This window comes from Uranotaenia lowii, chromosome 1 (assembly GCF_029784155.1).
Source record: "Uranotaenia lowii strain MFRU-FL chromosome 1, ASM2978415v1, whole genome shotgun sequence".
NCBI classification, from domain to species: domain Eukaryota; kingdom Metazoa; phylum Arthropoda; class Insecta; order Diptera; family Culicidae; genus Uranotaenia; species Uranotaenia lowii.
In genome coordinates, this window is record NC_073691.1 from 121,781,947 (window position 1) to 121,808,312 (window position 26,366).

Consider the following 26,366-nt stretch of genomic DNA (forward strand, 5'->3'; position numbering starts at 1 on the left):
GACCACGAAAAATCTAAACCAAGGAACACCGAATATCTCAGAATATACTTTACCACAAGTTCCGAACGAAAACTCGTTGAAACCATCAAAATACAGACTGATCAGTGTTACCTCAAAGCATCAAATTCTAAACAGAGGAGAAATTGATTTTTAAATCAAATTTAAAGTAGTCCAATAAATTTCTGAAACCATGTTTTACGATCACAGAAGTCCAGTATTGGTTTTAAAAATGTAAAATATGCCCCATTTAGCAGAAGAAATAATCGAAAAATATTGAAAAAAAGTGTTCAAACTTACCCCGGATAACAGTAACTACCCACTTCACCGAAGGCAGCCTTCACCTGGTAAAAGGGTGGGTTGCATTTTTTTTCTCAATGGGGTGTTACACTTATTGCAGTTCAAAGACATGTGGAGGATTGTTAATTTGTGAATTAACTTCCGAGTGACCTGCTTTCATCGACTTCGCACCAAAATGTAAATTGACTTTCTCGGAAAATCTCAATCTTTTGTAACTTATTTTTAAATTTTTTTTTCCCAAAAACAAATAAATATAAAATTTCCGGTTGAAAAACGCTCTAAATGTTGGAATATTGGAAAATCGTTTAATGAATTCTGGACCACTTTTTCTGGAACACTCAAATTTTCAAGAGAACTAATGAAGGAAATCATCCAAAGCCGAGCTTGCGTTGAATTAAAGTGGCAATTTTTCTGGAAAATAAAAAACAATGACAGCTTAAAACAACAAGGCTGAAACAAATATCAATTTCTTCTTTTGTCACAAACCCCCCTCCCCTCACCTCCTCCTTTGAAACATTTCATGTAAACTTCGAGAAAAAAAATCAAATATCTGAAAGATTACAAAGCAAAAACACAAATATTGGTAAACGGCAGCATTTTTTTCGCCTTATTTTTAACTATCTCCCAGTAGTTTGCAGAAATTGTCTACCAAATCTATGTTTTGATAAAGGTTATAAATGTTTTTTGAATGTTTTTTTGTTAGCAACATTAGGATTGTATTAGAAGAAAATCTAATATTTTCCTCAAAACAATACTAACATTTTAACTTAATATATAAATATACAAAATAGCAATTTTTTAATTAACATGTTTCCATCTACTGCCGTAAATTGGGGTGAATAGGGACATGGAGTTTAATCGGAAACCAAATGTGAAAAATTTGTGTAATCTTAATATCAAGCAATCTACCCATTAGTTTTTCCCTTTCAGGAACAATACGTTCCATGATTTATTTCGTAAAAGCAAATATAAATTCAATGTTGCTTGAATAGATAAAAAAAATTGTTAATTGTAGTATATAAAAACACCAAATTTAATACCATGAAAAGTGTTGTTTGGCAACACTTGCAATAGTGATGTAACATGTATACAATTTAATATATAGAGAAAATTTTGTTCATCATAGTTTTGGCGATAAAATGAAGACAATTATTTCTAAAAGTGTTTTAAATTATCTAAGATTGTGGAAAGTACTTGAAACTGATGAAAATATGCTTTAAGCTGATTCTTGAGGAAAAGAACTATCAGGTTCGCAGGAAGGCTTGAAATAAGAATCAAATTTTTTTTTTCAGTTTATTGACCCTGGAGTTAAACACCCCAAAAACATTTCATCGAATAACAGTGTGAATGGTAGAAAAAAGGTGATTACTGTGGATTGGAGAAATTAAAAAAAAAATCTGCTAACGATGCAAGCAGATTAAGGGTGATACGGTCAAAATTTGGTCAATATCAACTTGACGTATTTCTTTCAATTTTTCATTTAAAAAACCTGAACACCCCTCATTTTGAAGGTGTGTGTGTGTGAAGAATGTTGCTTCTATCTTGATTTTGGAATTCAAAATCGCTAAAAGTTGCCAACTCAACCGTTACAAATGTAGTTAAAGTGTTTGGGGAACGTTTGTCGACAGCCATTAAGTCTGGATCGGAGGGAAATCGAAAACCGGAAGCCGCTGAGACGACAAAGAGAGTTGCCGGTAGTTTCAAGCGAAACCCTAACCTCTCTCTCCGAGATGCCGCAAATAACCTGGGTGTATCGTCTACAACCGTGCATCGAGCCTTTTGGCGAGCCGGATTATCGACTTACAAGAAGGTAGTGACTCCAAATCGCGATGATAAACATAAAACGATGGCCAAAGCGCGATCCCGGAGGCTGTAGGAGAAAAGTTCATATAACGCCCCATGTAGCTAATACGCGCCACCTTTGTTTTGAAGAATCTGAAACATTTGAAGCCTGCAAAATATTACCAATTTGTTCTAAATGCTGTGATTGGTCATGGCAAGTATGATTTTTTCCTTAAAATACCCCTGTGTCGCGATAATTTCACAATTTAGGTTTTTCGTCATTTTGATCTAAATTTTAAAACACTTTCAATAAGGTGTCACCATGCAGAGAAAAACGAATAAGACAATATTTTCTGACACATCGATAGAGGAGAATCTAAACTATAATTTTATGCTAAAAAATCATACTGAACTCGCAAAGGTAGGCTTTTTATGGGTATGTTCTATCACGGCCCATGCGCTCGTTATAACGCGGCAATCGTAGTAGGCTGAAAAAAGCATTAATTTTTCAAAAAGGCCAATTTTCATTGAAAATGAACAAAAAGTCTAAAACCATATTTTGAGCGTTAATTCAGCCAAAAAAATCTACTTTTATTTTTTTTTTCAAAATTTTGATTAGTCCATTATGATTTTCTTTTCAGTCAAAGTGTCTGTAAGTATTGGTGTGTTTTTGGTCTTCGGCTGCTTTCGGGTGTGTTCGGCTGCTAGGCGCATATTGAATACACAGCGGCGCGTATTTGCAACACAGTTTTGTTCTGTGGCTTTGAATATGGTATTTAGAAATCAAGTTTTTGAAGCAACTATAGCAATTTGAGTTATAAAAAATCATAGGTATTTGTAGAAAACACTTTTCTTCAACGATTACACCCATTTTCAACACAATGGAATACACGTGGAATACACAGAAAATCAGCGATTCGTTTAGGTGGCGCATAATAGGGCATGTTCCCCTACACGACGATGCTGACGAAGTTTGACTGCGTGGTAATGGACGACGAAACCTACGTCAAAGCCGACTACAAGCAGCTTTCGGGACAGGAGTTTTATACGGCAAAAGGAAGGGGAAAGGTAGTAGATATTTTCAAGCACATGAAACTGTCAAAGCTCGCGAAGAAATATCTGGTTTGGCAAGCCATCTGTACCTGTGGCTTGAAATCAGCATTTTCATAGCTTCCGGGACTGTCAACCAAGAAATTTACGTGAAAGAGTGTTTGAATAAACGTCTGCTGCCTTTCCTGAAGAAACACGGTTGTTCCGTACTGTTTTGGCCGGATTTGGCATCTTGCCATTACGGTAGGCCATGGAGTGGTACGCCGCCAACAACGTGCAGGTGAATCCCAAGAACAAGAACTCTCCCAATACGTCAGAGCTCCGCCCAATTGGGAAGCGGTGGGCTATTGTCAAGCGGAAGCTAAAGAAGAACAAAAAAACTGCTAAGGAAGGGCAGCAGTTCAAGGCAAACTGGCTTTCTGCGGCGAAGAAGGCGGCCAAGGTGGCTGTACAAAATCTGATAGCAGGGGTATTTGGATTTGGAAAAGCGGAAGCCTATCTGAATATTTTCCCAGAATTTTATACTAATTAAACTTGAAAAAGAAATTTCACCCACGTATCACCCTTTATGTAGGCTGGTGTAAGTGGTGTGAGATGATGTAAGCTTGAATAAAATTTCTAAGAATACGAGTATCTCAAGAAATAAGCGTCTGTCTCTATTCACCCCACTCGGAGGTGAACTTTAATTGAATTCGAACTTGTTGAACATCCTGAAAATCAATATTCTGTATCCGTAAATTCTGTAAATTTGACATCCGATGTCATACCTTTGACATCTGAGCTAAGAATAGGAATTTCAATTTAAGATATTGAAACATACCTTAATCATGAGTAGATTGATTACCTGGAATGGCTTCAGCAATTCTGGAGGCTTAAGTTCAAAGTAGGTACCCCAATCCGAAAAGAGCATTCAGCACTTTTCAGTTTCAAAACCAAATTCCAATATGAATATTATTTTGAATCAAAAATTGAAAATCACATCACAATCAAGATTTCTGATTAGCAACCCAAACATTATCACTTTAGACTTAATGGATGAGAAAAATACCATTACACTCAACCTTATAGAAAAAAATCGAAAAATAAAGCAAAAATTCAACACGAATGCCTCATTTTCCAAAATATTGTAGTAGTTTCGAGTAAAGGGTGATACTAAAATTTCTTTTTCAAGTTTAATTAGTATAAAATTCAGGAAAAGTATTCAGTTAGTCTTCCGCTTTTTCAAATTCGAATTGGCGGGCCTTACGCTGAACCCCTGCCATCAGATTTTGTACAGCCACCTTGTCCACCTTCTTCGCTGCAGAAAGCCAGTTTGCCTTGAACTACTGCTCGTCCATAGAAGTTTTTTTTGTCTTCGTTAGGTTCCGCTTGACAATAGCCCAGTATTTCTCAATTGGGCAGAGCTCTGGCGTGTTGGGAGGGTTCTTGTCCTTGGGGACCACCTGCACGTTGTTGGCGGCGTACCACTCCATGGCCTTTTTACCGTAATGGCAAGATGCCAAATCCGGCCAAAAACGGAACAACCGTGTTTCTTCAGGAAAGGCAGCAGACGTTTATTCAAACACTCTTTCACGTAAATTTCTTTGTTGACAGTCCCGGAAGCTATGAAAATGCTGCTTTTCAAGCCACAGGTACAGATGGCTTGACAAACCAGATATTTCTTCGCGAACTTTGACAGTTTCATGTGCTTGAAAATATCTGCTACCTTTCCCTTTCCTTTAGCCGTATAAAACTCCTTTCCCGGAAGGAAGCTGCTTGTAGTCGGCTTTGACGTAGGTTTCGTCGTCCATTACCACGCAGTCAAACTTTGTCAGCATCGTCGTGTACAGCCTCCAGGATCGCGCTTTGGCCGTCGTATTTTGTTTATCCTCGCGATTTGGAGTCACTACCTTCTTGTAAGTCGATAGTCCAGCTCGTTTTTTTCTCAATGCACGGTTATAGACGATACACCCAGGTTATTTGCGGCATCTCGAAGAGAGAGGTTAGGGTTCCACTTGAAACTACCGGCAACTCTCTTTGTCGACTCAGCGGTTTCCGGTTTCCGATTTCCCCCCGATCCAGACATCCTGGCTGTCGACAAACGTTCTCCAAACACTTTAACTACATTTGTAACGGTTGAGTTGGCAACTTTTAACGATTTTGCCAGCTTTGCGTGCTCTTCTTCCTTGTACGGCATTTTGACAACTGAAGCGAGAATTCCAAAATCAAAATAGGAGCAACATTCTACACACACACACGCCTTCAAAATAAGGGGTGTTCAGGTTTTTTAAATGCGAAATTGAAAGAAATACGTCAAGTTGATATTGACCAAAATTTTAACGTATCACCCTTCATTGTCTTTTTAAAATCTTTGTGTCAATTGTGACTTTATATCAACGATACAGTTGGTGGACAGTTATTGAAAAACTTATCCGGAACAACAGAGTTCGATGTTTACTCTTGAGTTTGAACTCAAGGACAGCGATTCAGGAGGCAACTGGTTTGCCAACTGAGCTATATCATACGCCCTTCGATTTTTCTAAATTAATTTTTGCTTTTAAAATTGTTTTTCGTTTTAGTTGGAGAAATCATACTATTCATAAAAATTCAATTGAGCAGTCTAGGATTGGGAAACCTTTCCACCCTAACCCAAATCGCACGATCCACGTGAACGAAAATGATAAATAACATGAATTTTTCGACCAGTCATTTTGTGTTACCTATTTGCGACTGCTGTTTGGCACCTGGGATTTTCCCCTTCTCTCATGAAATGTTTTTTTTTTGGGTAGATAGGAACACAAATGTATTTATACTTACATCGGACACGCAGAGTCTCACGGTTGCTAGTACCCCGACCTTCGGTATTGGCGGCCATACAGGTGTACTCCCCGGCCAGATTCCGCGAGACGCCCTGCAGTGCCAGCGAATGGTCCGACAGGATGATGCCGGCTGTGACGTTGTGGTGCAGTTCGTTGTCCTGCATCGTCCAAAGATGAACCGGAAATTTTCGAGAATGAAAAAGAGGGAAAAAGAAGAGTTTCGAATGAAAAAAGTGTGTAAAAGCAATTAAAATTATCATTTATTTTTCATTGTATCTGTTCTCGCCAGAATGTTTTCGTTTATGGCTGATCGTATGTTTAATATTTAAAAATCCAATTTAAATTTGGTTTACATATGAACAGAGATTGCCAGTTGATGAAAGAATATTCGTTAACACAAAGAGCTGTTTGATTGAATAAAACTGTAAGAATGTCTGACTTCTTGCAATCTGAAATATAAAATCATAAATTAAATGCTATAAAAAATAGATTACGGACCCCTAAATTATTTTAATAATTTCTCAAAGACCATCCGCTTTTTTTATACAATAAATTTCTCACTGAAAACACCAAATCAAAAGAGACGTGCGATGTTTGAGAGCCATTTGGCATTAATTTCATATACTCTTTATTTATTTTTAAATCACCAACAAAATAAAGCCATTAAAACGAGAAGTTATAATAAAATATGATCAAAACATGGCATGGTATATTATTAATGGTGTACTCAAATTTCAGTTAGTTCTTGAGAGAAGGTTTTGATTTATATATTGTTTTAAATGTACTAGAAAAAGTAATATTATTAACATTTTTTTTTTCATTTCACCTATTTCAGTGTTTTTTTTACATGAAGTGCGAATAATTTTCAAAAAATAAAATAAAAAAATACGAAAAAGAAGTTGGTATCTTTAAACAAATAGGAGAGAGTGGGTTAACGTGGGCTATAAGGAAACGTGGGCCACTCTTAATATCTCAGCTGTGTGTTGAGATAAAAATCCCAATCCAACTGTCATCGTCGTCGCTTTGCGTAAGAATGTTTTTCCATATGTTGTTGACTTATGTACGTATCATATGCTTCTTTTATGAAACTAGCCTAGAAAAATGTACTTACTTAATTAAACAAGCACCCGCAAAATTGCATCCGTGTAGGTAAGTTTAAATTGAAACGCGATGATTAAACCAGAAATCCAATTTGTTTAGGTTTGCAATTATTATGGGAAAGTGGGGAATGATGGGCCACTTTTTTTCGTTGTTCCATAACTTCTTTATCATAAAAGATGAGATAGAGGAAAGCCCGCGGGAGTGTAATTCTTTCCTGAATTCCTTCTCCCGTAGGCACAAAACCTCCTCTCCATTTATTTTCTTTTTTTTTTTTTCTTTTTTTCAATAACCAATTACATTTACAATTTTTTGTATGCACTTCGATTCACAATTTTATCATTTCCACTGTTATAGATTTTATTCGAATATTGTTTTTTATGTACTGCAACGTTGGTGGCGATGGTGGTGGAGGTGGTTGTGGCGGTGGTGGTGGCTGTAGGACGGTGGCTGGCGGTAGCGGCGGTGGTGGCGGAAATGGTAAAGCAAACATTTGGTTTCGGGGTAAAATACAGTTTTGTGATAAGAATAATTGGGCAAATCTTTGAACTTAGGATGAGGAGGACGAATGGGCATCCCCAGTGAGAAAATACTCTTTCGAGGGGATGCTTTCGAAGAGATTTTCTAGTTACTGGACATGGTGTTGGGGGCTAAGGCGAAGTCGTTTGACTTTTAATGTGAGCTTTTACAAGTTTTTAAATCTTTTTATGCTGTTTTCTGATTTAATGTGAAGTGGAAGGGCGTTATACCGAGAGATATCAAAGTTTGAGAAACTTTGTTAAGCCTTTTCTGTATTCATTCGTCGAATTTGGAGGTTTCCTTGACCTCTTGTTTGGTATCCATGCGCTAGTATCGGGAACTGAAGGTTTTTGTGTGCTCTGGGGTTATCGAGAAAGTTTTTCATCTGAACTAGTGTCTGCACTTCTCTCAATTCTTTGATGGTGAAAATAGATTCTGCTGAATTTTGGAACAGCTGATTAGTTGGGTATAGCCGAGGTTTACTGTACACTATTTTCAAGCATCTGTTTTGAATTGTTTGTAACCAAGGCCGTGCGAACGGGGGGGGGTTTTAGGGGTTTAACCCCCCCCCCCCCCCCCCGATTCTGAAATGTTTAAAAACACTTATATTTTTCATTTTCACACACGCCACAAACGTGGTAAAATGTCTTTAGTTAAAAAAAATTGTTTAAATTTTCAAATAAATTTACCGAATTTAAAAGTACAATTTTTCTTCAATTCTTTAATTAGTTGCCGATTTTTTTTAGTCAAACTATTTAAATTTTATAAATAATTTATAACAAATTTGTCCTTACATTTAATTCTGAATTTTTGTGTACTTGACACATAAGCCCTTAAATCTGAATTTTTCAAAGAAAAACATAGTTTCAACCTTCTGTTCTTTCCAAGACCTAATATTTTATTTGAATTTCATATTTGAAACCTGCGATTAAGAATTTAAAAATTTATCATTAATTTTTTCAATATCAATCGATCATGACTTTTAAATTAATCTTAAAAAGTTAAAAAAAAATTCGAAGTAGCAAGTTTGAACTTAATTTTAATGCGAAATGTTAGCTAACTTTGTACTTGCTTTGTTCTTTTAATATTTACAACAAAACTTGAAACTCCTTATTTTTCATTTTTAGCAGTTTTCATTGATTATTCATTAAATTACACATTTCTTAATATTTCCTTGTCAGTATAATTGAACTTGAAGTTGCTATTTTAAACTTCGAAAATGAACTATTTAAGCCATTTATTTTGACAACTGGAGGATTTTTTTTTTTTAAAAGGTTTTTTCTCTGACTTTTTTCACTGGCACTTTTCAAATAATAATAGATAAATATATTCTTCTTTTAATCAAATTAAATTAAACCATCGACCATTGAATTAATTCTCCAAAGTTCAAACATGATTTTTTTTCATGTATCGAAAATTCACATTTTAAATCGCGGTTTAATAGTTTTTGTTCAAATTCAAAATACTATAGCGGAATTTTTTAATCAACCCTTCAGTTGAAAATGAAGAAACGAATTCAAATTAAGATGATTGAAAATAAACAATTACTATATTTTTTCTATTTTGATTATTTTAAATTTACTTAGAAATTCTTTTTAAACAAAATTCCAGTTCAAAATAAAGAACATCATTTTGAAAAAAATCATCAATGACTTACCGAAAATTTTAAACTTCCATTGTGATATGATTTTAAAATTTGGTTTTTTTTTATCAATCCAGTTTGTGTGGTTATCATGAGTGAGAAACGACGTTTAAAATTCCTTTCCTTTTTATTGTTTATTTGTGATATTGTTATTACTTTTAGCTTAATTTGAATTTCGAAAACCCACCCCATGGACGGGCCCTTCGCACGGGCCTGTTTGTAACTGCTTCAGTTTGGATTTTAACGCACTTCTCCAATTGGCAATCATATACTGCAATTTCGATTGCACGTAGGCATGATACATAGTTATCATTTGCTTGGTAAGTAGAAACTTTCTAATTCTTCAGAACAATCCGCAAGTAGCACTCAACTCTTTTTTCAGGTTATCGATATGATCGACCCATTTGAGCTTATCATCAATGGTTAAACCTAAGTACTTATAATGAGTCGTTTGTTCGATAGTTGTTGAATCCACGACTAGACTCGGTATTATCTGAGCTGTATTAGAACGAGGTGCTTTGAATAAGGTGTATTTTGTTTTGAGGAGATTGAGCGACAGAAGATTTTCAGAAAAAATATTCTCCTAATGTCTTCAAATCGATACTCATATCACGGATTATTTCATCAGTGCTTTCACCAATGTACAGCAATGATGTGTCGTCAGCAAAGAGGCGAGATTTTCCACGAAGATCAAGATTCGGCAAGTCATTGATATAAATTAAGAATAACAGTGGACCCAAATTGCTACCCTGTAGAACACCAACTGTTAGTGGACGTAGTTGGCTGGTGACGTTATTGGCTATCACATATTGGGTACCGTCATACGGGGCATCATGCAACAGCGGGGTTGAATGCAACATTTATATAACACCACACAGATTCAATTTTTAATTTAATGTAATAAGATAAAGTTATCTTTTAATGATCACAAAATGATGATGACATAGTTTCTTGAATCCTAAAATAGTTTTTTTAAGTTTTTGATTTTCATATAAAATTTGAAAAATCGAAAAATGAATGTACAATTTTTAACATTTTTCGATGCCGTAAAAAACTTTACCCAGTATGACGGATTGGCTTGATAAAATTACCTACAAACTTTATACTGGTTTCCTCATCCTATACCAACATTGATCATGTGGAAGTATTTTTCGAACAATCACTCAATTTTTTTAAAATAAATATTTTTATAATTCAGTTACCCGTCTGGGGTAAAATGCAACAAAATGCAATTTTATTTTTTTTTTATTTACATAGTATTCCGTCTCACGACATAACTTGACGAACATAATTCCTAAAATTCACTCGGTTCATAGCAACCGTTCTCCAATTTCTCGGGCACCCCACGTTCGCCAGATCACGCTCCACTTGGTCTAACCACCTCGCTCGTTGCGCCCCCGCTCGTCTTGTTCCTACCGGATTCGTAGCGAACACCTGTTTTGCAGGACAGTCGTCCGGCATTCTCGCAACATGTCCCGCCCAGCGTATCCGGCCAGCTTTCACCACCTTCTGGATACTGGGTTCGCCGTAGAGTCGCGCGAGCTCGTGGTTCATCCTTCGCCTCCACACTCCGTTCTCCTGTACGCCGCCAAATATGGTTCTTAACACTCGTCGCTCGAATACTCCGAGTGTACGCAGGTCCTCCTCGAGCAATATCCATGTCTCGTGCCCGTAGAGAACAACCGGTCTAATAAGCGTCATATACAGGTTACACTTCGTACGAGGGCTAAGTCTTCTCGACCGCAGTTGCTTGTGGAGTCCATAGTAGGCACGACTTCCGCTGATAATTCGCCTCCGGATCTCACGGCTGGTGTCATTGTCTGCGGTCACCAGTGAGCCGAGGTAGACAAAGTCTTCGACTATCTCCAGCTCGTCGCCGTCGATCATGACCTTGTTATTACTGGACAAGCGGGTTCGGTCGGTCTCGGATCCGCAGGCCAGCATGTACTTCGTCTTGGACGTATTAATCATCAACCCAATCCTTCCTGCTTCGCGTTTCAGTTTGCGGTAGATCTCCTCCACCGCCGCAGATGATCTGCCGACTATATCAATGTCATCGGCAAAGCAGATAAGTTGACTGGATCTGTTGAAAATCGTGCCCCGCATTTCGCCCACCGCTCGTCGAATAACACCTTCTAGCGCCACGTTGAACATCATGCAGGATAGACCATCACCTTGTCGAAGCCCCCTGCGCGATTCGAATGAACTCGACAATTCACCCGAAATCCGCACACAGCACTGCGTTCCATCCATCGTCGCCTTGATCAGTCTGATTAGCTTCCCGGAAAAGCCGTTCTCGTCCATGATTTTCCATAGCTCGTTACGGTCGATCGTGTCGTATGCGGCTTTGAAGTCGATGAATAGATGATGCGTAGGGACTTGGTGTTCACGGCATTTTTGGAGGATTTGCCGTAATGTGAATATCTGGTCCGTCGTAGACCGTCCCTCCATGAAGCCGGCCTGATGACTTCCCACGAATCTGTTTGCTTGTGGCGTGAGGCGGCGGAGTAGGATTCGGGACAACACTTTGTAGGCGGCATTGAGGACAGTGATCGCTCGGTAGTTCTCACAGTCCAATTTGTCGCCCTTCTTGTAGATGGGGCATATTACCCCCTCCTTCCACTCCTCCGGTAGCTGTTCTATGTCCCAGATCCGGACTATCAACCGGTGTAGGCAATCGGCCAACCTGTCCGGGCCCATTTTGATGAATTCAGCTGCGATGCCATCCTTCCCAGCCGACTTGTTTCTATTCAGCTGGCGAATGGCTTCCTTAACTTCACTCATCGTTGGGAGTGGCTCGTCTTCGTCGTTGGCTACGCCGGCGATGTACCTTCCCCCACCGTCTTGATCTCCTGCATGTGCGCCGTTCAGGTGTCCATCGAAGTGCTGCTTCCACCTTTTGATCACCTCACGATTGTCCGTCAGGATACCCCCGTCCTTATCCCGGCACATTTCGGCTTGCGGCACGAAGCCTTTGCGGGATGCGTTGAGTTTCTGATACAACTTTCGTGTTTCTTGGGAACGATGCAGCTGCTCCAGCTCCTCGAGCTCCTCCTCCTCCAGGCGGCGCTTTTTCTCCTGGAAAAGTCGGACTCGCTGCCTCTTCCGCTGTCGGTGATTTTCCACATTTCGACGGGTGCCTCTTTGCACTACTGCCGCCCGCGCGGCATTCTCTTCGTCCATCACCCTCCTACACTCCTCGTCGAACCAGTCGTTCCGTCGAGATCGCTCCACATAACCGATGACGTTCTCCGCAGCACTGTTGATGGCTGTTTTGATGGTATCCCAACAGTCCTCGAGAGGGGCTTCGTCAAGCTCGCCCTCTGCCGGCAGCGCTGCTTCGACCGATTGCGCGTAGTCTGCCGCGACCTCAGGTTGCTTCAGTCGCGCGATATTTAACCGAGGCGGGCGCCGGTTTCGCGTGTTGTTCACTACGGAGAGTTTTGGGCGCATCTTCACCATCACCAGATAATGGTCCGACTCGATGTTGGCGCCCCGACAGGATCTGACGTCGATGATGTCCGAAAAGTGCCGGCTGTCGATCAAAACGTGGTCAATCTGTGATTGAGTTTGGTACGGTGATCTCCAGGTGTACTTGTGTGGGAGGCGGTGCTGAAAAAAGGTACTACGTACGGCCATTCGTTTGGAGGCGGCGAAATCAATAAGTCTGAGGCCGTTTTCGTTGGTCAGCTGGTGCGCGCTGAACCTTCCAATCGTCGGTTTAAATTCCTCCTCCTGGCCGACCTGAGCATTGAAATCACCGATGACGATCTTGATATCATGTTTTGGGCAACGGTCGTATTCACGCTCCAGCTGCGCGTAGAATTCGTCTTTGTCGTCACCGGTACTTCCGAGGTGAGGGCTGTGCACGTTGATGATGCTGATGTTGAAGAACCGGCCCTTGATTCTCAACCGGCACATTCGTGAGTTGATCGGCCACCACCCGATCACGCGCTTTTGCATCTTTCCCATCACTATAAAAGCTGTTCCAAGCTCGTGTGTGTTGCCGCAGCTCTGGTAGATGGCAAGACCATCTGGATACGTTCGTACCGTGGAGCCCTTCCAGCATACCTCCTGCAGCGCTACGATGTCGAATTTGCGGCTCTTCAATTCGTTGGAGAGCACGTGGGTACTGCCCACAAAATTTAGAGATCGGCAGTTCCATGTTCCAAGTTTCCAATCGCTAGTCCCTTTTCGTCGCGTGGGTCTTTGCCGATTTCCATCCGAAATTTGTTGTTCGTTATTCGCTGCTTATGTTTTTTAGTAGTCACAGGCTCGCAAGGCCCGCAGCTAACCCCACTATCTCGCAGGAGGACCGTCGTGATGTTGCTGTTTTGGGTCCCGAACACCACCAGGACGTTGTTGCACTCCGCACGCCGCCCCTAACATGGAGAACAGACGCGTACGAAGCCCCCTAACTCATTCTGCATGCGACCAAAGCATCCACCGGGGTTGGGTACCCGATCTCCGCTAAGGTTGCTCGCACCCCAGCTAGTACCACGGGGAGGTAGAGAATCGGAGTTGCAGACAAGAGGTGATATGACCACTACCCGAAGGTTGGGTGTATGGGGTCTCGAGTTGCACATTGTCTACTTCACTAGCCACTAGCCACTAGCAACAAAATGCAAATCGGAACTAAATCTCATAAATCGCGTTTCCATATGCATGGATATGATTGTTTTGCATTATGCGTTAGTTAACATTAAAATTTCATCCATTCCTAGATTTATTTTCATGATTTGAGCTAATAGAATATTTGGTAGTATTTTTTACCCCTAAATGTATGCAGAAGGTTAACACTTTTTTCTTAAAAACATTTTTATCAGAAAAAATTAAAAATTTAATTCGAACAAAACCAAAATTTACTGCAATTGGTGCTTTATGCGTAATGATATCACAAATGTATCAAAAACTATGAATTTTCAATCGTTTTCATTTGATTTTTCATAAATTACAGAGTTTGTTGCAACTTACCCCTTTTTCTTTGTAGGGTGAAAATCGCATGTTTTTGTAAATTTAAAAATAACTGGTGAAACCAATAATTTTTCTGACAACGTCAGTTTGGTGACCCATCTACCTTAAAACTTTTGATGTACAAGAGGTATGATTATCTGTAAGCATTAAGATTTTAGAAGCCATTGAAGTTGAAAATTGTTGCATGTTGCCCCAGTTGACGGTACGATCATCAAGATAGCTTTTCAGGAGTCTGTTTGCAGTTCCTCTGATACCGTATACATCCAGTTTTCTCAACAAAATTTCATGGTCGATTGTGTCGAAAGCTTTTTTGAGATCTAGATAGAGTATTCCCACAGATTTTTAACATCCATTGCGTTTGTTATGTCATCAATAAGTTCACAGGCTGCGGTGAGCGTACTAGATCCACTTCGAAAACCGAATTGATGCTTATACAGGATGTTATGTTGATTTAAGAAGTTCATCAATCTGGAGGCCAACAGTTGCTCAATTATTTTGTTTATGATTGATAGCACTGATATTGGTCTATAATTGTTCACTTCCGATTTACTACCTTGTTTATGGATTGGAATAACCTCTGCTGTCTATAGGTATGCAGGATAGCAGCCGGTCTCGATAGCTTCGTTGAATACATCCCTTATGATGGTTGAGAAAATTCTGTGGTGTTTTTTCAAGAATGATGCAGAAATTCCATCTGGTCCTGGGCTTTTATTTATTTCTAGGTCTTTTATTTTCAAAATAACCTTATTTTGATTGACAGGTCTCACGAAAAATGACGAGTTGATTGGTGTCAATGTTTGAAATCTATCGATATTACGCTGACTGTTAATTGTGGAGGCTAGCTGGGGTCCTATTGTGCTGACGTAGTGGTTGAAAGTGTCGGCTACATCCTTGCTTTTTATAACTTTATCATTTTGTATAAGTTTCAGCTCCTCTAAAGTAGGTTCTTTATTTCCAATAATCGATTTCATATTTTTCCAAACAACTCGTTGATTTGACGTATTAAACAAGGACTGATAGTAAACTTGTTTGGCGTGCGCTTTTTCCCTTACTACTTTAGCTGAGACTTGTTTCAATAGAGCTTTCACTTCGATGTCGTGGGGTCTGCGTTTGCTTCTGGATAATAAATTGTGTTTTATTTTAACTAATTTCCACAGATAAAATGAATTTCCAAAGATAAAATGAAAATAAAAATGGTATAGTTTTCTAAATTTTCAAGGTATCATAAAGTATTTTTTTTAAATTTTAAATAAGTTATTTTCCCCAAATTCTGACTGTTTGAAAAAAAAAACAATATTTTTTGGATTTTGAAAAATGGTGGGGAATCGTGGGCCACCAAATCCATATTGACCAAATAACATGCAAAGTTTGTGAGGTGAACCAAAACTGCGATTTCCTAATTCGATTCGTTATTTCAAAGCAATTTCAGATGATGAAATAAGGAAGATGATCGCATAGATTCCAAAACCTGGCTCGCGAACGTTTTGGCAAAATTTCTTATCTAGGATGGAGAAAATATTTTTCATAACTCTTCATTTGGCATTAGAAAACTTTTCAAATAGGTAAAACATATTTTAAGTTCTGAATGTGTATAAAACATAAAAATATAGCATAAAATAAAATAGCATAAAACATAAAAATAAGCTATGATTTGCAAGTTGGTTGAGTTTGTGTGACTTATTGATGTTTCATGAAAAATTCCTTTTCCATGTGAAAGATCATGACAAAACTGAGATCATAAGCGTATGAGCATATTTTTGTTATGCACTTTAGGTTCTCCATCGATGAAATTAGCGGATGTTTTTTTTAATTATGTAAGTAAATTTTTCTAACTTTTTTTAGCTTGATAAATAAAAGAAGCATATGGTGCGTATTTCAGTCAACAACATATAGGAATATTTGCTCACGCAAAGCGACAACGATGACAGTTGGTTTGAGATTTTTATCTCAATACACATCTGAGATATTAAAAGTGGCCCACGTTTCCCCATGGCCCACGATACCCCACTCTCCCCTACTAGTATGAAAACAACCTGTGGCAATTAATTTGAAATATGCAAATACTTCTAGTAATTTGTAGTGATTGAACCTTAATATGAAACATTTTTATCTTCTCTATCACTCACTACTGCCTCAACAAACAAAATTTTTCAGCGATACCATGCTTAGAAGTTTTAATTTTTTTTTCCGCTACTGCAATGCACATTTTACATACGCAAGATGCGTGCAGGACTCTTGAATATTTGAAAAGATTCAATAGAATGTGAAGGAAATGTTGATGGTAGAAAATTGAGTTAAAATATTCGAGAAATAAAAAGCGAGAAAATATTCATTATTGTCATACAACCTAGCAACTCAAGTTTCGAGGTTATGGCTGAGGCCAACCATCCGTCAATACCATCGATCGTATATACCTTTATAAACCCATTTTTAAAAACGTTGTCAAAATATCGTGAAATCGAGTTCAATTCATAGTTTAGAAAATATATGTTTTGATGATAACTTCACCAGAAACCTCAACATCAATAAAATCCATCCATCAAAATCCAGCGGATACTTTATTATAATGCGGCTTAAATACTTTTCCAATCACCTTCTCGATGGTCCCAGACCAAACAAGTTATCACCCGCTATGGTGTAACGATGATTGCTTTCCAGGAACAGGTCCCAGGGTACATATTCAAAGCTTCCAGGCTCAGCCCGCCAGAAAATAAGCCTCCCATCTAGCGCATATTTCCAAAACGACTGATCCAATTACATCAATCCTCCAGTGATGGGAAATCAAACAACCGTGATGCTTCTTCGGAGTTCAAATCCGGTAGCTTCCATCGCTCAAACAAAAAGCAATAACTGCCAAAAGATCCACTCCTACTCTACGTCGTCGTAGTCGTTGTATTCGTTGACCAAGTGGAGAGAAAAAAGAAACTGGTGGGAAAATGTACATGAAACACTTCATCCACCCACCGATTTGGAAGGAAATTCGGAAAGCGAAAAAAGCAATTGCCGATCCTGTTGGGCACTTTTTTCTTCATTGAGTTCCTATAGGATTCAAGACCCTTCCACGGCACAACATAAGCGCCCGTCCGATGAGTGGCGCCACAAGCAAAAGCGAGGAACTAAAGCCAGAGCCAATCTATCAGCGGCTTTAAAAATGGCGAAACGCCCGGGAAATCCCCTCGAGGTGGAACGAAATGGTAAAGCCAAAGCGAAACTTCTTGATGATGGAACCCCAAATTATTCGAGGCTTTGGGCGCTTTGGCAAAGGGCGGAACATACAGACACACATATACTCACACCAACACACATACACAAACATACACAGCGCAGTAGAAAGAAAACAAATTTTCGAACCGAAAAGAGAAAAGCTGCTCTTCACACGCTGTAAGCCACTTGTATTTTCTGTTCAAGAGGAAAAGCATTAAAGTGTGTTCCTGCTACGTATATTCACGTGTGTTCCCCCAGTCGAAATTGGCATTGGCGTCGATATAAGCTTGGAGAAATAATTGTTGTCGATGAAATCAGCAGATGATGTACTACAAGATCTTTTCCAAGTGGGAGTCTCGATAATTTTCAAAATGTCACAAATAACTGAAAGGACATCTGATGACTTGTCGCTTTAAGGGCGTTTATCACCAAAGGTTCCTTAGAAAACTGGGACAAACCATCGAAAAAGGTGCCAAAAAATTTGGAATTGCTTATCTGATATCGAATTAGATGGATAGAATCTACACACTAAGATTGCAAATTTTCTCTTCGGGATAATGACTCTCCGAATCATAGGGAAATAGCTCAATTTATTCGAATTTCGTATGGGAACCCTCCCGAATCGCGGGACGCTTAATTTCTCTTGAAAACCTGGACTTAATTTTAACAAATGCTCAGGCACTCTAACAATTGTCCTGTATCGCTGGAAATCTGTACAGCTGTCAAAAGTTTTTTGTCTCGTTTTTAATTGTTCATCCTTTTTTATCATACGCGTTATGTTCCGGAGAATTTCCCTTTTAACACTAGAAGGACCGGCAAATTGAATATACCTATTCGGAGCGTGACCAGTCAAAATGACTGGTAAAGGGGAAATTTTTTATATCATAATATTTTTAACTTTTTTCTTTTGAAATTGTTTTGTTATTTATTCGATATCATTTTTGTTATAAAATGGAAATATTTTTTCACCATGGGTGCACGGAATCACCTCAATTTGGCATAGTTGACGAATGCGTGTATGTCATAAAATGAATATGTCAAATAATTATCAAAAAATCAAAACACATTATCAATCTAATTGTAAAATTATGTTAGATGGCTATGGGTATTGACTATGAGTGCACGGTTTCACTTCAGTTTTGTTTTAGTAGATATTTTCTAGCATCCATCGCTCTGAAATTTTTTAACACGTTGCCTATAAATTATACCTGATATTGTAGGTTTTGAAGCATATTTTTTCTATAAGTAGAGCAATTTACCATGGGTGCACGGATTCACCGCTATTCATCCAAAATCAATTTTTTTTACATGCTAAAGGTAAAGAATAAAGACTTTTATAGATTCAAATAAAAATGTGTGTTATATACATGGTTTTTCACTATGAGTGTACGGATTCACCGCGATTTAATCAAATATTGGACTTTTTGCAAATTTGAAAATAGCATTTTTACAAATCTTAACTAAACCAAAGTCGAAATCATGTCTTTCATATTCAGACATAATGATTTAAATAACGATTTTTATTTAAAGTTCCGTTTTTTCAATCCTGGAAAAGAAATATTTCAATTTTATCTTGAAATAATAAATTTATTTATTTTTTATTACAAAACAGGTTTTTGCAATCGTACATTTATCTGATAAGATCTGATCAACATCCAAGAAATTGGAAAACGGTTACCATGGACCGAGTGAGTTTTAGGGATTATATGCATCAAGTTATGTCGTGCGACGGAAAACAATGAAAATAAAAATAATGAATCAACAATGTCAAATGTACACGTTGATTTGTTTTTCCTTAAAAGTTTTTTGATTGACAAATATTTCATTTCAAATACCTATCATATCAAACTCAAAAATATGTTGTGTTCTGAAGCAAGTTGAAAACTATTTCACTCTATATAATATACAACGGCGAATTTGCAGCCATTCCGTGCACCCATGTTGGAATATCCGCATCCGATGTGGTCTATCAGATAGGCTGGCGGGAGTCTGGTCTAGGTATGTCAGGCGTACTGGGATCGATTCCTTGTATCGACAAGAATATTCTTGGGTTCAATCCCCATAAGTTGCCGACAGGTAAGATGTGTTTTCTCTTAAAATAAGAATGTTCAATCAGTTGCTAGCTGGCCAGGTATATACACGGGTGCCGGAATACCTGTAAGTGAACTTCCATTGAAATTTGTCGAGCCTAATAACCTAAGAATGCATGTGAATACATACTTCGGCAGAAACTGCGGTGAATCCGTGCATCCATGGTGGATAACCAACATATAAGAATATATCGTGCACCCATGTTGAAATATCATTTAAATTATTCAGTTTCATAGCTGATGTCTTCAAATTTGAATAAATAAGCACTCAGTTCATAATAATTTTACTCATTCTAGTTTAGTATAAAACATATTTATCTCCTAAAACTACTCGATTACTCGAATGGACATGTGTTAAATCTAACATAACTTTTACAAATCTTGATGAAATTTCGCCAAATTTTGACAGAAAGTTTGATTATAGTTGAGGAACAAAACAGACCAAAAAAATTGGGAGTCAAGTGCTTGGAGCGCCACACAGTGGCCAATCCGAGAACTTTTTCTTCAAATCTTCACGACTTTGCATCGAAAATCAATAATTTCATAACGAATGACACACTTCTGCCCACCATAAATCAACTAGGACTCATTGTCTTGAATGTAGCTTGCAAATGAAACCAAAAGCAAGCGAAAAAAATTTATCTTGTTTGAGTTATAGGGTTGTGAATTTTACCAGTCATTTTGACTGGTCACGGTCCGAGTGTCCATGGCGAAATTTTTCTCGCTTACTAAAAGAGCTAGTGAAATAAAAAATACACAGTTTTGTAGAGATTCAAAATTCATGAAAAGTCGTATTTTTTGCGAATTTTTAAAGCGAAGTATGCAAAAGATATTCAACAAACAAAGTGTCCAACCAGTCATTTTGACTGGTGCGGTCTTTCTAGTGTTAAAGTAAATTAATAGTCGTAAGCGGGAGCTGCTGGCGCACAGTGGTTCAAAACCCCAAAAAGCCGGAAAAAAGCCCATTTTTCAAGTCAGCAACAACCAATTTTTTTGTATTGGAATCGAATCTCCAATATTCTAGGAACGTTATGATGTATTCAGATATTTTCAGGACCTTTTATACACCTTCTATGAAACAAACATGAACGACAACTTTAACACAAGAATTAAAAATAGTATTTTTCATTCTCAGCCCAAAACAACTTAAAAAAGCATATAAATCTTTGAAAATTTATAAATGTTTATACCGAAGTGATGTATTATAATCTTATTCACAGTTTGGAGATAAAAAAAGTTCCTTAATATAATGAACTAATAAAGTTTAGCTTGATTGAAATCCCAAAATTAAATGATAAAATTTTTTCGATTTACCCTATTTATTTTTCGGAAGCAAAAATAAAGCTTGCGCTGTCGATCGCCGTGATAAATTATACACCGTTGGATAGGTGGAAGTCTCATCAAAAACATATCTTAAAATCAGCTGCTAGTTTTTGCTATATTTTGGATACGATATCATTGAGTGGAACGCTGTTTGGTTTAAAAATGCAAATTTTAAAGTATTTAGACGGAGTAAACCAAGCATTGTTTGCTTTGATACATATGCAAATTCACCTTAAAACATCAGTTTTAATATTTGTTCAACCAACCTACAGGAATTTAGGAGCCCATACTTAATTTTAACAAAAATATTCATTATAAATTGAAAAATATTCAATTTCCCAGTATAAAGCTCAAACCCCGTTTTAGCAATTATGGAAAAAATAACAAATTTTGAAAAAAAATCTAATTTATTATTTTTTCCAACTTTTCGTCTATAATCTTTAACAAAATAGCTTTTTTATAATTTTTTCCAACTTTTTTTTTGATTTTGAACCAATGTGTGGCGGTAGGATTCAACACAGGTCAAAGCCTTTTTTTGCAGATATCTATAAAGCCCCGCTGACTGCTGGGGCTGTTGATTGCCGATGATAGCGATGAAGCTGCGGCTGACTGCTGGAGATCTAATCCATAAAATAAGGCCATCTGAGGAACTGATTAAAAATGAAATCCCTTGGAATCAGCAGCGAATTATGGTGCTGGACAGGTTAGTATATTAAATAAATTTATAATTGACTGAAAACTAAGATTTTACTGTTCTTTATTTTTCGGCGCACTCAACAAAAATTAACCTACCACCAGGAAACGCAGCAGAGGAGTTTTATGTTATATTATATATGAGATAGGAATTTTTAGAATTGTGAATGAATGATGAATACATTTTAATAACAATTAGAAAAGATTGTTAGTCTTGGTGTTAAAATATCTAAATTCCATGTAAATATCGTAGGGAAGCCATTTTGAACCCACAGGAATACTACGGAGCTCACTGCAAATTACAGGAGAAAACTGATTCGAACCTACAGGTGCACTTGACAGTTGTTTTCCTGAGCTGTTTTTCTGTTCCGAAGTTGTCCTGTAATTTCAGCTGTTGAAAATACAGGACAAAATCGTCCCGACCACAGGAGAAAAGATTAAGTGTGTAGACATTATTCTTAAACATACACGGGAAAAAAGAAAGAAAATTACTTGAAGTTTAAAGTTTTCATTGAATTACAGCAGCAGAAATCGTTTTTAACACAAAATCTTAAATTTTTCAAAAATTGAACAATTGAATTGCAAATAATCTGAATAATTCCAGGAAAAATCCGGGTTCTCTGGTCTGGTGACAAAAGAAGAAATTGTTATATGTTCCAGCCTAAGTGATAACAGAATTCTCAAGTTCTTTTCATCAAGTCTGCTTGATTTAATTTTAAGAAATGATTTCTTGTTTTGAAATACTCCTCTCACATTTGATGGAAGTATTGTTGTAACGATATAATCATTTTATTGGAGACTCCTCCCATTTTGTTAATTTAAAAAAAAAAAACGGACCCGGGATTTTGTAGAATGTGATTATTTGTTGAATTGAACATTTTTACCAATTTTGTAAGAGGGGCTCTCATACCCAAATATCCGTTTTTAAAAAGTGTCCTGTATGAATTCATGGAAAAAAATTCTTCAAATCGATTTTTTTGGGATGGTCCCATAGGCCCATTTAGGTCCATCCTCCACCCCATACGCATCTTTAGAAGTGGGAGGGAGGAACAGTTTATCCTTAGGTAATATAAGGCTATGATCATTTAAAATCAGGACAGTTACAAACGTGTGTATTTTAAATACTATTCATTTGATCGAAAAACTTTCTATGGAGGATATGAAAGTGTTAATATGATATTTGATTTAAAAATATAAAAAAAATATTTTTCGTTAATTACAATAAATACTTTTACTTAATCATAATATTTTTTTTTATTTCCGCACACTTTTTTCAGTCATTTTTTGATCTATTATTTATACCACAAAAGCTAAACCTTTGCAAAATCATGATATTTTACACAAATTAGCCTGGAAAAACCAATTGAAATATGGTTAGAACCTTTGCATGAGCAGGCATCTCGAAAAATTTGACCTCTTAAATCCGGTTTAAATTACTTTCTTTGTCCATCAGAACACATCTGTCACATTGCGTAAAAGCCGGTTGCACAGATTGCGATCCATGGAATTGCTCAATATTAGTTTATTTACTTGGTGTCTAATAGTTAGGCAACACTTTTTACCTGCTGGAAACGGATTTACTGCATAGTTAAGGGGTCTGCATTATCCCCAATAACCATAGACTTTTAACCATAGTTGAGATCAAGTGTTCCACTCCGATGCTTGGTTTGAACTTCGTGAACGTTCTAGAGTAACTCATAGTGTTCGGCATCGCTAACTGAAAAGTTAGCGGCGCTAATTTGAACACTAACTTGGTCAAAAATCTCTAAATTTTGCGTAAAAGTTATCGATCTCTTTTTAAAGCGCTAATCGCTAATCTATTAAAGAAAGTTTAGAAAAAGATAAGCAAAACACAAATTTTGCAGCCATCTTTAAAAATAATATTGATTAGAAAAGTTGATAAATGATATCATTTTTAGTTTCAGTCAGCGTATTTGGTGAAAAATGAAAGGAAAAACATTTGAATCAAATTTTTCAAAATATTTACCCGTTTATCAATTTTTTTTTTCATTAGTCAATGCAAAGATTCTCTTTAGATAGATGTTATGTTTTATCCGAAATAGTTTTTCGTCTTTTTTACATTAATGCTCAAAAGATTGATTGATCTATCAACTTATTTTGCTCTGGAAATTTCAATTTTTACATCTTTTTCATACCTTTAATATTTGAAGAAGGTTTATACTTAAGACATTAATTAAAGTGAAGATTATTCCAAAATACGCCTTATTCTATGATTCCAGTGAAAATCGAAATCGAATAGCTCCTGAAATAAATCTTTAACGAAAATTTAAATAGGGTAGGTGTTCCTAATTTGGCATGTGTACCTATTGTTAACATACCGTTCGATTTTGACTGTTTTTGACGTTATTTTCCACTTATCACAATTATAAGAAAAATGATAGTGTAACTGATCATGAAAACTTTCATTTTACAAAAAAAAATAGTTTTCTAACTCACAGGATTATTCGTAAAATCCGGATTGTTTCAAAGTATGTCCAAATTGAATGGAATTGTTAGCAAATTTCTAAAAAAAAAACAGAAATGGAAGATAACCCGATTTTTTTTTAAATTTTTTGTCGGATTGTTTTTTATCATAATTGAAGTTATAAGTATGTTCGAACCATGTTTTTTCGTTTTAAAAACTAAAAAAAGCAACATTTTCAATGTGTTCCTAATTATGGACATAGTCAAAGTTTTCCAAACTATATCAAAGGCATAGAATGTATTTCAAATAAATTTGATTGATTGAATTGAGTTTTAACCTAATTTTCAACGAAATGTTAAAATAAACTGATTTGAGCTGATTTTTAGAGTTCAGAAATTTTTTTTTTTAATTAGTTACCAAAAAATTGAATAAAGTCTGCTTCATTTAATATTGGAACACAAACAATTGCGTGTAGTTCAGTCATTTATTAACGAATTCATAATTTGTTTTTCATACAAATGTAGCATTTTCTTTACGCTTTCATAAAAAAAAATTTAAAAAATTATTCATTGCTGTTTCGAAGAAATTCTCGTACTTTTCCCGTAATACGGCACATTAGGCGGCGCACACCCTGTTCGTCCACCGTTTTGGCGATTTGATTCCACCAGTTCTTCATTTGAGTCATGTTCCTTACAAGTTTTCCCTTTCTACCAAAGTATGGGTTCACATGCATTCCTAAGATTATTAGGTTCGACAAGTCTCCAATGCAGCGCGCCACCATACCCGGACCCCATGGCTTCGTATGAACTGTTATGTGGTGAATGTATTGCGTGTGTTGATGTAGGTATATTTTGGAAGAACGAATCAATCAGGTGGGCTAGTTTACTTACAGGTATTCCGGCATCCGTGTATATACCTGGCCAGCTGGCAACTGATTGAACATTCCAATTATATAGTCAGTTATATAATGAAACACATCTTACCTGTCGGCCCGCTTATGGGATTTGAACCCAAAAGTTTTTCTTGCCGATACCGGGAATCGAACCCAGTACGCCTGGCGTACCAATACCAGACTCGCGCCAGCCTATCCACTAGACCACATCGGCGCTCTTAGGACACTGTGAATGTCGATATCATCTTAAACTCATGGGAAGAAGTCAATCTGACATTTGTCGTTTTTGTCAGGCTGAGAAGGAAACATCGGAGCACCTTCTATGTGAATGCCCTTGTCTTATATCAAAAAGAACTAATCTACTCGGTAAAGGAATATTAGATCCTTCTGATTTATTTTCTTTAGGTTCCAATAAGGTTGTTAACTTCATTCGTGTTGTTCTTCCAAATTGGGAAAATGCTGATCAACAAGAAAGCTACACTACTGTAATCAATCAGAGTGATCTATCTTGAGAAGCTACAGTAATTAGGGGACAAACCATAAAAGATCTAACAGCTGGTCGCAGTGGTAGGGACCCAACAAAAAAAAATAAAAATAAAAATTAAAATTAAAATAAAAAAAAATAAAAAAAACCTCTGACAAAATATAGCGAAATTAGTCTCACTTACCCTACCTGATCGGAAAATTACCTTTTCTTCAACGTATATCAAAATAAGCGCAAAAATATTAAATGTTGTCTGAATTTCAAAAGATTTAAAATTCCCAGAACATTTGAAAATGTAGACTCGTTTGGGCTTTTCTTGACCATTACTGATCGAAAGCGTATTAATAGGCAGTTGGTTGTCGTGACAACTAAGTAACACCTAAGTTTAAATTATAACATGTTCAAAAAATTTCTACGCTGACTTAAAATTGGTTACTGCATCGATATTATAAAAACTACATGATTTTCCTCAGCAAACATTTTTGTAGGTATATTTCTCAAACAACTTTGTTATACGTTTCATATACATTATAGAATGATCGTATGAAACTCGAAAAAACAGCATTTACCTACCAAAGTGGAGGCAATAAACATACATGTTTCCAACTTCTGGCTAAAGCGATAAAAGTTTACGATTTCTACGATATTTGATACCAAATTCATACATTCTGAAAGAGACGACAAGTTTTTTTTTCTCATCGTATGCGAACCGTTGCCAGCGACAATATTTGCTGCCTCTGTCATTGGGCAATTCTTGCAAATACACCATTTGATTTTTAGCAATCTTGTTGCACTGCTGGTCGCAGAAAGAACAACAAATCTGTTCTCGCACTTGACCCACGCGGGAGAAAAAAAAGGAACGAAATCTTCCTCAAAATCAGAAATCATGGCGAACTTGTTATCATATCCGATTTGAACCATTGATTCCGACTTCGAGTAACGATTTTTACGACCTTTTACTTGCGTTGGTTGGAATTACGATTCGCAGTAACGTTTTTAATGACTTCAGTTATCATGTTTAATACGATTTTATGTTTGCTGGGTCAAACTGAAACACATTGTGATAATTAATGTAAATTAACACTAGAAATGGCA

General features: G+C 37.0%; 1 protein-coding gene across 1 annotated transcript in view; it reads right to left on the reverse strand.

Moving 5' to 3' along the window:
* Positions 1-26,366, reverse strand: part of LOC129739534 (titin) — a 513,907-nt gene that overhangs the window by 93,224 nt on the left and 394,317 nt on the right. Inside the window, exon 10 of the mRNA XM_055731016.1 lies at positions 5,926-6,085. Within this exon, the coding sequence (XP_055586991.1) occupies positions 5,926-6,085 (160 nt within the window). The remainder of the gene's footprint in view (positions 1-5,925; positions 6,086-26,366) is intronic.